The 12,933-nt window shown below is 44.3% G+C and overlaps 1 protein-coding gene across 1 annotated transcript in view; it reads left to right on the forward strand.

Moving 5' to 3' along the window:
- Positions 1-12,933, forward strand: part of SCUBE2 (signal peptide, CUB domain and EGF like domain containing 2) — a 79,559-nt gene that overhangs the window by 6,816 nt on the left and 59,810 nt on the right. The window contains exons 2-3 of the mRNA XM_014517201.2: positions 2,371-2,493; positions 8,473-8,598. Coding sequence (XP_014372687.1) covers positions 2,371-2,493; positions 8,473-8,598 — 249 coding nt within the window. The remainder of the gene's footprint in view (positions 1-2,370; positions 2,494-8,472; positions 8,599-12,933) is intronic.

Below are 12,933 nucleotides of genomic sequence, written 5' to 3' on the forward strand. Positions count from 1 at the left end.
AGGAGCTGCGGCAGGGCGCTCCAGGCAGGCGGGCCCCACGCAGAGCCTGGAGTGGCAGGGGTGGGCTCCCTCAGCTGGGGTAGGGGCAGCTATACCTGGGGGCTGATGGCCGTGAGCATCGGGAAACGAGTGGGGTAGGGACAAACCCCACGTTGGCGCCTTGTCAGGCATCCAGTGGCATTGCCATCCAATCCGGCAAGGCGTTGCGCCTAATCCTGGCCTGTGCCACCACCTTTGCAGCAGTTTCACTGCCAAGTTGAAGGCTGCAACGTGTGCGCGCCCTTTCTCGTCCCTTCCCCAGTGTGTCTCCCCCCAGCTCAGGTTGCTGGCCTGCCAAAGAGACTGCTCACTCCATGCCTCTAATAGCGTTCAGCCTACTTCTGTGGCTGAAACTCCTGTGGTTTGGTACACGCTAGCAATGCCTTTCTCTGGCTTTATTTCTTCGTTTCCTTTTCACCTTCTGGAGATCATAAGGAATTAAAAAGAATTAAAAAGAAAATTAAGGAATTAAAAAGAAAAAAAAGACCCTGCTCCCCTGTAGAAGGCATGGCAGTCGTTGGACGTACACAAGTTGTAGTTTCAAAAGGAAACAGCTTGTGAGTGTCTTGCCTGTCGTTGCGCCTGCTGCTGACGGGTGCATCTATCGGCACAAGTGTGCAGACAGGTGCCTGGACAGTGGGAATTGTTACATGGAGATAAAGCTAGTTTTAGCTTTAAGGCTAAACGTTTAAGGCTTCTTGCCTTCTGATCGCCTCCCAAAATGGTTTTCTACTTTTGTGCATCTATATCCTTATAATCAGATTTCCTCTGGTGATTCTCCCTGCTCCTTTTCTCCTGCTCCCAATACTCAGAGATCCCATTTTCATTACCCTTTCTCATGCAGCCCCATAACCTCAGGTTTTGCTAATCTTCCCAGCCCGGCACTGATTTTCCTCTCATTTTCTGATGAGTTTTGCCCAAGGCGTCCGTAGGGTGTTATCCAGCCTTTCTAGCAGCCTGTGATCTGTGAGCCATTGAGAGTCAGTGGCATATTTGATGAAGTTCTGGAGAATGGGGTGACTGCAGTGCTGGCTTGTTGTCTTGGGTCCTGTTTCATTTTAAGAAGTTAAAACTATGTGAATGCTTTTCCACATAAGCATTGCTGCATTTGCTACAAGGGTATTTTGTGATTGCAAATAGAAAGGTAGATGGGCTGTGTGAGGGTGAATTTGAATGTGAATGAGGGAGGAGGTATCTATAAAATGATTTGTTAGAATGTGGTCCATGCTAGGAAAAAAATGGGTGGGCTCCCAAATACAACATTAAGACTCTGGGGGGACCTCACGTGATTTGCCTGTAGTCTCAGTTCCTCCTCCTAGGACCTTCTTTTCTGCCCTCTAGGGCTCCCCTTGCCTGTTGATCTTCCCTCCACCATCCATTGGCATTCCTTTTTCTTTCTCTTGATTTGCATCCTCTTTTACTGCCCTAGAAACTCCAGTTGATGGCACACACTTCCCACAACTCCTCCTCTTCTGTCTACACTTCCTCATCCCCAGGACCTTCTCCTCAGCTGATCTCTTTTTTTTTCCACGTTCCCCTTGCTCTGGAGTTTACCTGTGCTGCCTACACTGTGTCTGCTATTTTCAGAAAGGAGCCTGCTGACTCTGTGTTTCAGCAACATTTTCACTGGATGTGAATTTCACTTTTTACTTCAAGTATTTTTACAGGTCCCAAATTATTGTTTTAATAGCCATCTGGTGAATGGTAAGTAAAAATATAACATGTCTGTGCTTGTGATTCTGAATCTCTTGACCAAACTGAATGTACGTCTCTGGAAAACTTTTTGTTAGTATGAAAACATGTCACATTTTCTGAGGGTGACATCACTGTCATGAAATATGATTTTTTTTTCAGTAGTTGGTTGGTTGGGTACTTATAGAGTAAATCTGTCTTACCCCTGAACAGGGCCATGTTTTCTGCTGTTGTAAATTGGTGTAGCTTCATGGATTTACCCAGCTAAGGATGTAGCCCATAATGCATAAATGCAGGTATAAATATATGCAAAAATGTGCCTATATAAATATGTGGCAAGCTATTCTAAAGGACACAGATAGCTGGGCAGAATCCTTCCTGTTAATCTGTTCAGGTCCCTCCTGACCCTAGCTACTATGAAACTGTGAAACTATGAATGTTGTTGCTGTTATCGTTATTAACAATCATCATGCAAGCTCATATTCAGGCACTCCGAGTCTTTTTCTATCTTCCTGTTTTCCTTCTCTGTGCATGTGGCTGTACCACACAACCTTCATCAACTGACCTAGCGGAGATGTGCACAGACATTTCTGCACTGCTGTTTTTGACATCTCTCATGAATCTGGTCTTACTTCACAGATGTGGATGAATGTGCTGATGGGACAGATGACTGCCATCCAGATGCTATTTGTCAAAACACCCCAAAGCTGTACAAATGCACGTGCAAACTGGGTTACAGTGGTGAAGGGAAGACATGTAAAGGTAAATTCATGGCAGCCTTGTGCTGTGGCCAGTGTTGTGTATGTGCCAGCTTACAGAACCGCAGAGAGCGTTCCTGGAGACACTTTTGATGAACCATTGACTTCTTATGCCATTTAGGCTATAAATAGACCTTGCTAAATAAAGTGAATCAGCTGTGTCAGAATGTCAGCTTTCCACAAATGCCCAAATATGTGGCTGTGACAGGTTGTAATAATTTGTGGCACTTCACTGAGGTGGACATCTGTTTTCTTTATGGTTGGAGAGTACGGGCAGCCTGGAGCTGCCCAAGCTCTCCAGCCACTCAGGACAGGAGCTTGAGGGCTTAAGGGGGTATGTCCCAGCACAGCTGGTCTGCTTCATTGGGCAAAACACACGTTGCCCATTGTCCCACCTGTTGATGCTACAGGACAGTGAGTGATGTGTTCTGGGGTTTGAGGGCCCCAGTCGTGCATATCCCAGGAACTCCGACATAAGATCACACCCCTCAAGCCCTGAGAGCTTCTGCCTAGCTTTCTCTGCTTACCAAGATGTGCTCCTAGGCTCTCCGGGGAACATCTGGATAAGTGGGGAAAGTCAGGGTTTCCCTACTTGCAGAGATGCATCCCTGGGACCTCTGGGGCTCATCTGGCTATATATACATCCCCAGGATCTCTGGGGTGCATTTACGTGTGATGGGAAATTCAGGGTTTCCCTACTTACCCAGACATGGCCCACAGATCCTGGGGACATGCATCTGTAAGTGGGGAAAGCTGGGCAGGTTCTCCCAGGGCTTCAGGGGAATTCTCATGCTTGGGAATTCCCAGGGGGTACAGGATCAGACTCCTGAAGCCCCTGAGCCCTGCCTGGGGTGGCTGTAGAGCATTTCCCATACTCTTCTGCCATAAAGCAAATAGATATCCACCTCAGTAGAGTTGCACAAATTATTATTACCATGTGTCACAGCCACAAATTTGGGCATTTGCAGTGTGACAAAAGGTATGGACTTCTATATGCTTTTGCTTTGAGCAGCCATAACATTTTTTATGGCCACGCAAAAGCAAGGATAGGTGACATCTGTTTCCATCCTAAGTCTTGCAAAGTCCAGAAATTTGATATATTTTGTATTTGGTTATATACCTGTATGCAACCAAAAACCTCATAGCAGTAAAGACACCAAATACAAACACAGACTGCTTCCATCTGTCTGCCTAGGTTTACTTTACCAATAGATTTACTAGGGGTGCACCAATAGAGATTTTTTTGGGCTGATACTGATGGCCGATTTTTAACGAGCCTTATCGGCTGATACTGATCCTATAGCTGGTATGCATTCCTGGAGCGTGGAGAGCGGCAACCGACTGGTAAGTCTGTTGTGGGGCAAGGAGTGGAGGGAGGGAAGGGGTGTAGGGGGAGCAGATCAAGGGCCCCAGGGTGAGGGATGGAGTGGGGCAGCGCCAGGCTCTTCCTAGCGGAGGGTTAGGCCAGGTTGCGCTTGGGGTGGGTGGTGGCGACACTGGGAGGAGGGGTAGGGAGGACAATGGCAAATCTTGGGGTAGCTCTATCCCCCCTCAGCCCCCCTCCAAGTACTACTGCTCCCCACCCTGAGCACAGCCTGGCCCAGCCCCCAGTGGGAAGAGCTCAGTGCAGTTCCGGCCCCAGCCTGCAATACCAGCCCGCCCTTGTCCCACACAAATTTGGGCACATGCCTCCTGGGGTGCGCATAGCAGCGGGAGATGCTCCCCACCCAGACCCCCCGCTCATAGCTCTGTCTTGCCCCTCCCCTGCCCCAATCCAGCGCTGGGCAGTGCTTGCCCCAGCCCCACTCCCTCCCTTACTGTGGGGGCCTCAATCTGCCTCCCCATGCCCCTTCTCCCCCCCCCCCCCTTCCCCCACAACAGACTTACCAGCCAGACCCAGCTGATCTCCATGCTGCTGCGTTGCGCTCCTGGCCACCTGTGTGTTGCGCTGCAGCTGCGCTCATGCACGTGGCATTTATTGGTCACATTATCAGCCACATGAGCCAAAAAAAAGCTGATTGCCGATACTCTCAATTTGCCTTATATTGGTGCCGATCCGATATGGGACTGATGTATTGATGCACCTCTAAGATTTACAGTGCCCTTTTGAAAAAGCTGTGGCCTGAAAGAGGGAAGAGCATGTCTTGGCTCTATCAGTGTAACAGCAAAACAGAAGAAAGTCTTTGGACTGAAGTCAATGTTTCCACTAAAATCAATGGCCAAAATTCCACTGACTTCCATGGGGTTAGGTTTCATAGCTTTTCATATCAGGATGGAACATTGTGATAATCGAGTCTGACTTCCATCTAATACAGGCTGTAGTAATTCCAATTTAACTGAAAAATGTCCAGGGATAGACAGTCCACCATAGCCTTAGATATATTGTTCAAATGGCTACTAAACTTCACTGTTTAATTGTTGTGCCTGTCCTCTCCCTGCCATTAGATCCAGTTATACCTTTGCCTGCTAGAGGAAAGCACCCTTATTTTCAAATTTTCTGTTTCTCATGGAGGTACTTACAGACTGTGATAGAGTCATTCCTTTATCTTCTGTTTATTAAACTACCTTGATTTAAGTGCCTTTAGTTGTCCTGTAAGACAAGGGTGTCAAATAGGCAGCCCATCAGCTATACACAGCCTATGAGGGGTTAACTTGTGGCCTGTCAGGCCTCTTGGCATAGCTGGCAGAGCTGCTGCATTGGCATGGCTCAGGAGCTCAAGGGTGAATGCTGCCACTACTTGCCCCCTACTGCCTTCCCTGTTGACAGATGTGGGGGTCTTCCGCTGCTGCTGGTAACTAAAATCTGTGGCAGGGAAAAAGTGGAGGTGAATGGTGGTGTCTTTCAATCCCTAAGATCTGGATCCTCTCTAATTTTGGAGTTGTGGATGCCAGAACTGGGCACAGAATTCCAGTTGTGGTTGCTCCAGTGCCAAATGCTGTAGTAACATAATCTGCTGAGTCATACTTAACGGTTCTATCTTCATACATCCAAGTATTGCATTAGCCCTTTTGGCTGCAGTGATGCGCTGGGATCTCAGGTTCAACTGCTAATCCACCAAGACACTTGAGTCCTTGTTCGAGTCACTGCTTCCCCAGAGGCAGTCTTTTGAGTTCTAGGGATCTAATCTGTTAAAGCTGGTCAGCTCTTGATAATATATGGCTAACAAATACTGCATTGGTTCATTTAAAACAATTTTTATTTCATGAAATCAGCAGTGAAGTTTTGTGCTTTAATCTGCATTGAGGTAGTACAAAACCAAATTTGAAACTAATCATTGCAATAATAATTATGTTCATAAAGAGCCTGACATCCCCATGGTTCCAAAGGGGCTTTATACATTTTCTACAATCAGGAACATAAATTGTGCCTGAGACAGGAGGCCAGTCCCCAACTTGCATGTGACATGAGCTATGGAGCTTTTAAATCTCTCACAGCAACAGGCTTGAGCAAGGCTGGGTCACTATGGGCCTGGTCCACCTTTGTTTAAGTTAGTGAGCATCTTTCCATTGACTTTGGCAGTAGTTGGAATGGCCCCACAGAAAACAGAAACTTATATTTATAGTTGAGCATCTGATGAAAATGTCAGACTTTCTTAGGCTTTTTCAAGTGCTGCACACAGTGAACACACTAGGAAACTAAGCCACTTTATTTAGGTACCTAAATGTATGTATAGGGGCCTTTTTTAACCACTAATTTGGGAAGAAGGTAGCCAAACTGCTATGAAGTAACCATGCAGGGCTAGTGATTGGAGCACAGAACAGTGATTCAGGAGATCAGCATTTTAGTTCATTGATTTGCTGTGCTGGTGTCCTCTTTGTGCCTCAGTTCCCTCCCCCTACCCCACAGAATGGTCCTACTTGTACTTTTAAACCACTGTAAGATATTGGAGTTTTTAAAAGGCTTTATCTGCTCACAAAAGTTTACTACACTAGTGGAGTTCAGTGCTTCAGTCTTCCTCCCAATGTTGACATAACTACGTCTGACTAAAGTAGTAGTTCTGTGGGCCAGATCCAGCCTGTGGAGCAATGTTATCTGGCTCGTGGGTCTCCCCATGGGTCCAGAAATTTGGTGGCAGGGGAACAGTTGCAGTATTAATGGCTACTCCCGTGCTGCCAAATTACTGGACCCATGTGGAGACCCAAAGGCTGGATAATATGGCCCTGCACAACATATCCAGGTGCATGGGGTCAGGCTGGCATGTATCCAGGTCAGGGTGCTCCACTGCTCATGTTTGGCCCTCTCCTCTGTGGCCAGGCCAGGTGTGCTGCATTGGTGTGTTGCACAGCTGGATCTGGGTGTGCAGGGCTGTACCCACAGATTGACCTGTACACCAGCCCCATGCAGGATCTGGTCCACAGGCTGACCGTGTGCCACTCATACCCCTGTCCTAGCTAGTTTCATGGGTACAAACTCTAAGAATAGATGGAGCCCAAATCACTGATGAGCATGGGATGCTGTTTTTGAAAATTCTTCTCTAAGAATCCCTTGGATGAAAATAATTGGGTAAAGTAGTGTTGCGTGAGTTGTGCAAAGTAGTGTTAATAATGTAAATAAGCATTATTAGGTCAATGATGAATAGAGATGGACCTGAATCGGTAACCTGAACCCAAGTTACTCCTCTCTCCCCTTTCAAGGTGATGCAGAGGAAGGGGATGATCTTGAGATTGTAGATAGGATCTGAATTTGACATCATCCACTATGTATTTTCTGGGTCAAACCAGAATTCCAGGACAAAGCACACTGACTAGGCTTGGGGGATTCAAGAGCTGCATCCTCTTTAATAACAAATTGCAGTTTGATTGGTCAGACTTTGACCTGACTCTGTTGGGCTCTGGGTATTGTCTCTGTTTGTCTCCCTCAGTCTCTATAACCATGTAGGGTGAAATTCCCCTTGTGCAGACAGAGGACCAACACAAGACCTGGGTGCCATCTAAATCTTATATAAGCCTCTGGCTGTACAGCAGGTAATTCAGACCTGAATTTTGTTCTGTGAGCCAAACCTTACTCCTGCCAAAGTCGGCAGGAGTTTTGCCATTGATTGCAATGGGCACAAGATCAATTGATTTTTTTTTTTAAATTAAATGAAATCCTTAGCTTTGTAATTGGTTTATTTTGCTCAAAGGCTTTATGTGCAAGATTGTTTATCTTGTACAAGCAGGAGCCAGATCAAGTTCCACATGTTCAATTTCTTCATTTAGAGAGAGAGCAAGACAGCACAAAGTATGGGTTATCTGTTGTTTAATTTGAAATGAAGAGAGAATGGTAATTTGGGACCAACATCTAGATCTGGCATTTAAACTGTTTTTAAAATATCGATTAATAGAAACGATCTCATGAATGTTTTCCTTTTTTTAGGTAATGATTTTTTCCTTTTGGATTTAAACATCTTTATGCAGTTTTTGCAGCCCAAGCAATGCAGTATAATGTTAGTATAGGGGAATCAGAAGCTAAGTTGACTTGTGTGTGTTAGTTTTTGAACCCAAGTGAAATCTCCATGGAAAATAAGCAACATGCAACAGTGACGAGTAAATTAGATATTTTCATTCTTTCCATTTTAATTATATAAAACATTCTTACTAAACTAGGGAAGAAATTTGTGTGTGTGTGTTCAGTGGGGGAAGTTGTTAAAAGTAGAGTTTGAGTCTACTGCAGATTGATTTCCCTTCATTGACTTCCTGGAGTTACTCCCTATTTACACCAATGCATAAAGAGGAGAATCAGGTCCATGATTTTTAACATAATACTGTCTATTTTAAATCGAGTTTTAGAAAGCTTAAACTATAATATAATACTGGATGGGAATCCTAATGCATTTTGTCCCTTTGAGAAGCATTCAACAAATAATGTGTTAAGTATAGTCTATTTGCAAGACAATAATGATTTAAGGGAGAAGTTGTTGTTCACATTTAGACAATCATGTCACGGCCTGTCTATAACACACAAGCAAGCATCCATCATATTGACTTTTGCTTTATTCCTCAGACATTGATGAATGTGATAACGATTTCAATGGAGGCTGCGTACATGAATGTTTCAACATTCCAGGAAATTATCGCTGTACATGTTATGATGGCTTCATGTTGGCTCATGATGGCCATAATTGTCTTGGTAAGGAAAACATTGCAAATATCAATCCTAATTTAAGCCTTTAACCTTGCAGATATAAAATACTTATGCTTTCATAGTACTGTATTATTTAGACAAGAATGATATATATTAGGCAAAGGAATTCCAGGTTCTGACATACTTGTGTGAGTGCTCAGTAACTTATTTTTCCCATCTATATAATGGAAGGATGATGGTGCCACACTTTTTTTGTTGCTTTAAGGTCTTTGGATTATAAATTGCAAAGTGTCATTTATTATCATGTTGAATGAGTATTTAGTTAGTAAATTGACCTGGGTATTATCATCAATATTTCCCATTTTGCTGGGATTCTAATTTAGGGTGAAATTCCAAATACATATTGGAATTGAAGACTATATATGGGAGTAGTTAGGGTTCCCATCTCTGCATACAGATGTATCCTATATGGTCTGTGTTGCCATAGTATCTCAGCACCTCACAACATCAACACCCTGTGAGCTAGAGAAGTGCCATTTGCACTGTTTTACAGGTGGAAAACTGAAGGTAGTTCCAGCATCCTAGAACAAAATAAAAACTTTCAGTACAAAGGACCAGAGCTTCAAAACTACATTGTGCCACAGGAAGAGAGCAAGAGAAACCATGGGCACTGCTGATATCTCGTGCCCTTGCAATATCAGGGAATTTATGAATAAGACATACCCCGATGACCCCCAACCACAGTATGGAGAAAGGCAAAAAGCTTCATCAGTCTCTGCCAGTGTGATCACCTGGGGGAAAATTCCTTTCTGACTCTAGATCTGGTGGTTGGTTTAATCCTGAGCCTGGGAGCAAGATCCACCAGCCTGGCATCCAAAGAGGCTTTTCAGTCCCCTAGGAGTACCCTCATACTCTGCCCAGTAGTCAGTCAGTCTCTGACTTCAGAGGCAAACAAAAAGGAAACCAAAGGAAACTAACAATAATAGAAGGTAAGTTACATATTGAGGACGGGAAGAAATCTTTCCTGGCCCTTATTGACAACCAGTGGAAGCCCTGCAGAATGGGATTAAATGCAATACAATGAAATCTGATTTATTAGTCATCGGAATAACTCATCACTGTAGTTTTATTGGTGCACTGAATCCCCGTCATAGTGCCATTAATTTGTTCACAAAACACTTGGGCTAATTTAGTATCTCTTAAAGTATAAATAGTCATTTCCAAATGTACACACATTAAATCTCAATTATATTTATACTTGATAATTAGTCATCTTAAAAAGTACTGATTTATGCCCTCAATAGCACCTGTCAAGTCATCTGATGCTTGCAAAGCATCAGATACTCTTCTGCTCAACAAGACTTAAAGGGAGTTTATACATGTGCTCCTGGAGTCGGGGAGGGAAGGTGCTTTGCTTAGAGCGGCTCTGAGAGTGGCTCTGATTGAAGCACCTGGAGCATCATGTGTGTCGGCATCCCCTCGCTGAGCAGTGGTGGCAGGGGTGCTTCGACTAAAGCTCATTGAACGAGCCTTGGTTGGAGCGCCCCTGCTGCTGGTTTTCGGCATGGGGATGGTGATACACATGCTGCTGGAGTCTGATGGAGTGTGGTAATTGCCACACTCCAGCAAGCTCGATTAATCGAGTCTGCTGCAACGCGCTGTAATTACAGTGCATCGGAGCAGCCTCACTGCACGTGTATAGGCACCCAATGTGCTCAATTATTTTGTTTTGCAGAATTATTTTCTATTTTGTAGATGAGCACAAGCAGTGTACATGAAGAATCTTTTGATTATTTTGTTCTGTCATATAATCAGGTAATTCTTATATAGTGACTACTCTGAATTTTCATGGTAAGAAATTGTACATTAAGCATTTATCCATTGGGAGCTTGGGGCTCCTGCTGCTTTAGGGGAAGACAAGCTGCAGGTGAGGCAGAAGGCAATCAAATAAACTGCATGACCCAAAAAGGGCTGGGCTTGCAGGGTATAAAACCAGGGCCTGAGTGGCAGGCAGTCTAGCCCTGGGAGCCATGGAAAAGCTTGAGAGAGTCCAGAGGAGAGCCATGTGCATGATTAGAGGACAAGAGAACAGGTCTTATGAGGAGAGGCTGAGAGGCATGGGACTCTTCAGCCAGGAGAAGTGAAGGCTCAGGGGTGACTTGGTGGCAGCCTATAAGTATATAAGGGATGTGCATCAGGATAACATCTGTTCACCAGGGCACCCCAAGGGAAGACAAGGTCCAGTGGTCACAAACTCCTGGGAGACCGTTTTAGTCTGGACATAAGGGAAAACTTCTTTACCATCTGAGTCCCCAGAGCCTGGTATAGACTCCCTCCAGAAGTAGTGCAAGCAGTTACTCTGGACACTTTTAAGAAACACTTGCTTATCTTGCTGGGATCATTTGACCTCAGCTGACTTGCTGCCCCTTGGGCAGGGGGTTGGACCCCATGATCTTGTGAGGTGCCTTCCAGCCCTAATGTCTATGAAATCTATGAATAAGATAGCTTAAAGCAACATGGCTGCAGTAGATTGGCAGTTTGCCTTAGTTAATTTACCAGCAGGAGAAAGGTACCTTGGGCATCTGTATGCATATGGATATCCAAAATTATTTGACTAAGGCCACACAAGAAGTCTTTGGCAGTGCAGAAAATTGAATGCCAGTTTTTGAGTCTCACGGTAGGGCTCTAACCACTGCATTATCCTTTCTGTCCGAGGCTTTGGTACTTTTTTGGAACTTCTGTGTTGGGCACTGATTTGGTGAAAACAGCAGTGGGGTTCCGCATTATAGAAAAATGTAGTTCCTTGTGCAGGCTTCACGTATGCTGTTTGCTGTTTTGTGTGCAATAGAGCCTCCACTGTTGCTGGACCCTGGGAGGCTTCAAATCCTGGGGAGAGAGAGAATTTGTCTGCACTGTACAGTTTGTAGTCTCTGGTAAGCCATGCAAAAGTGATGAGACAGAACTTCAGATATACAAGCCTCTGTTCAATGTTTAAGACCAGGTCCTCAGCTAGTATGGGTCAACACAGGTCCTTTGCTTTGGTTGAAACTATGTTGATTTGCACCTGTTGATCTGACCCATAGGCAAAAACTCTAAGTCTCTTACTATGTAAATAGAAGAGAAGGTGAAGGCACTAAACCTCATGGGCTTTGCTATATTGCCAAAGGTAGGTATAAAGGGCACAAAACCATACTCAGCACAGAAGGAACTGAAATATTTATTGACCCTTTTAGGAAGGGCATCTTAACTTTCTTCTACAACGCACGCACGCACGCACGCGTGCACACACAGCAATGGGGACTCTACATGGATGACCACTGCAGGTCTCTAAAAATGCAATGAGGAGGAAAGGGTTTTCCCCATATAATGAATTCTGGTGGCTCATGCCTGCAGCTGATGTGATTCTGATTTTTGTATGTTCAAAGGAGATTGTCTGGATTTACAAAAGCATACCTGAGTCCTGAAAATGACCCTGTGTTTGTTTATTGTAGTTGCTTAGTGTTACTAGGATGGCTATATTTAAAAGAAAAAATGGCTTGGTGCAATGAATTCTGGGAGGGAACACTGAAGAATAATATGGACTTTAAAATAATAACAATGAAATCACAACCCTATTAATTTTTAGTATCCCTTTGAAGATATATTTTAAAATGGTCATGTTCAAATTCAGCAAAATTTGGTCTCATTTTCCATTTGCTTAAGTCATGCCATGGTTTTGTAAACTTAACCCACCCATTTTATGTCTCAGGATAAGAAACGTGTGCCTGAATTTTAGCTAAATAGCCAATTACATTTTGGAGAGAGAAGACAATATTCCATTCACTCTCTGTAGTCCCTTGTGTAGAAACAGAGGCTAGCATTCAGATCCATAGTAATGGAATCTCATGGTGCTGTGCTGTGATGCTGTGCTCAACGTGCTGTTTCTACCATCTGGAGACCTTTGGATGTCTTGGGACTGTTTTAGGTGGTTTTTAACTTCATTCTTTGACATCATCACCCTGATGTGCTAAATCCAACTTAGTAGAGGTCCTCTGGTTGCCCTTTGTTTTCAACAGAAATTAAATCTGTTGCTGGGCTTGATTTCACTTGGTAGCAAAAAACATGATACTTTTTGTTTTCTTTTTCTAAAGACTTAATTTTAGGCAAAAAAAAATATCAAATGCTAGTTTAAAATAAATTGTCCCTTAGTACTGTAACAACAACCAAAATGTTGAACAAGCAAATTTCACCAAATGTATCATGAATGTAGAAAAGAGGAGAATTTCTCCCAGCCACTTTGTTGGCAGGGGGGTGCTGGTGCTGGTGCCAGGCAACGACTCTGGGCTCAGGGGAAGGGGCCGCTGCATGGGTGCAGCAGGCCCCAGCCCCGATCCCAATCCC

This window comes from Alligator sinensis, unplaced genomic scaffold (genome assembly GCF_000455745.1).
Source record: "Alligator sinensis unplaced genomic scaffold, ASM45574v1 scaffold502_1, whole genome shotgun sequence".
Classification (NCBI taxonomy): Eukaryota; Metazoa; Chordata; order Crocodylia; family Alligatoridae; genus Alligator; species Alligator sinensis.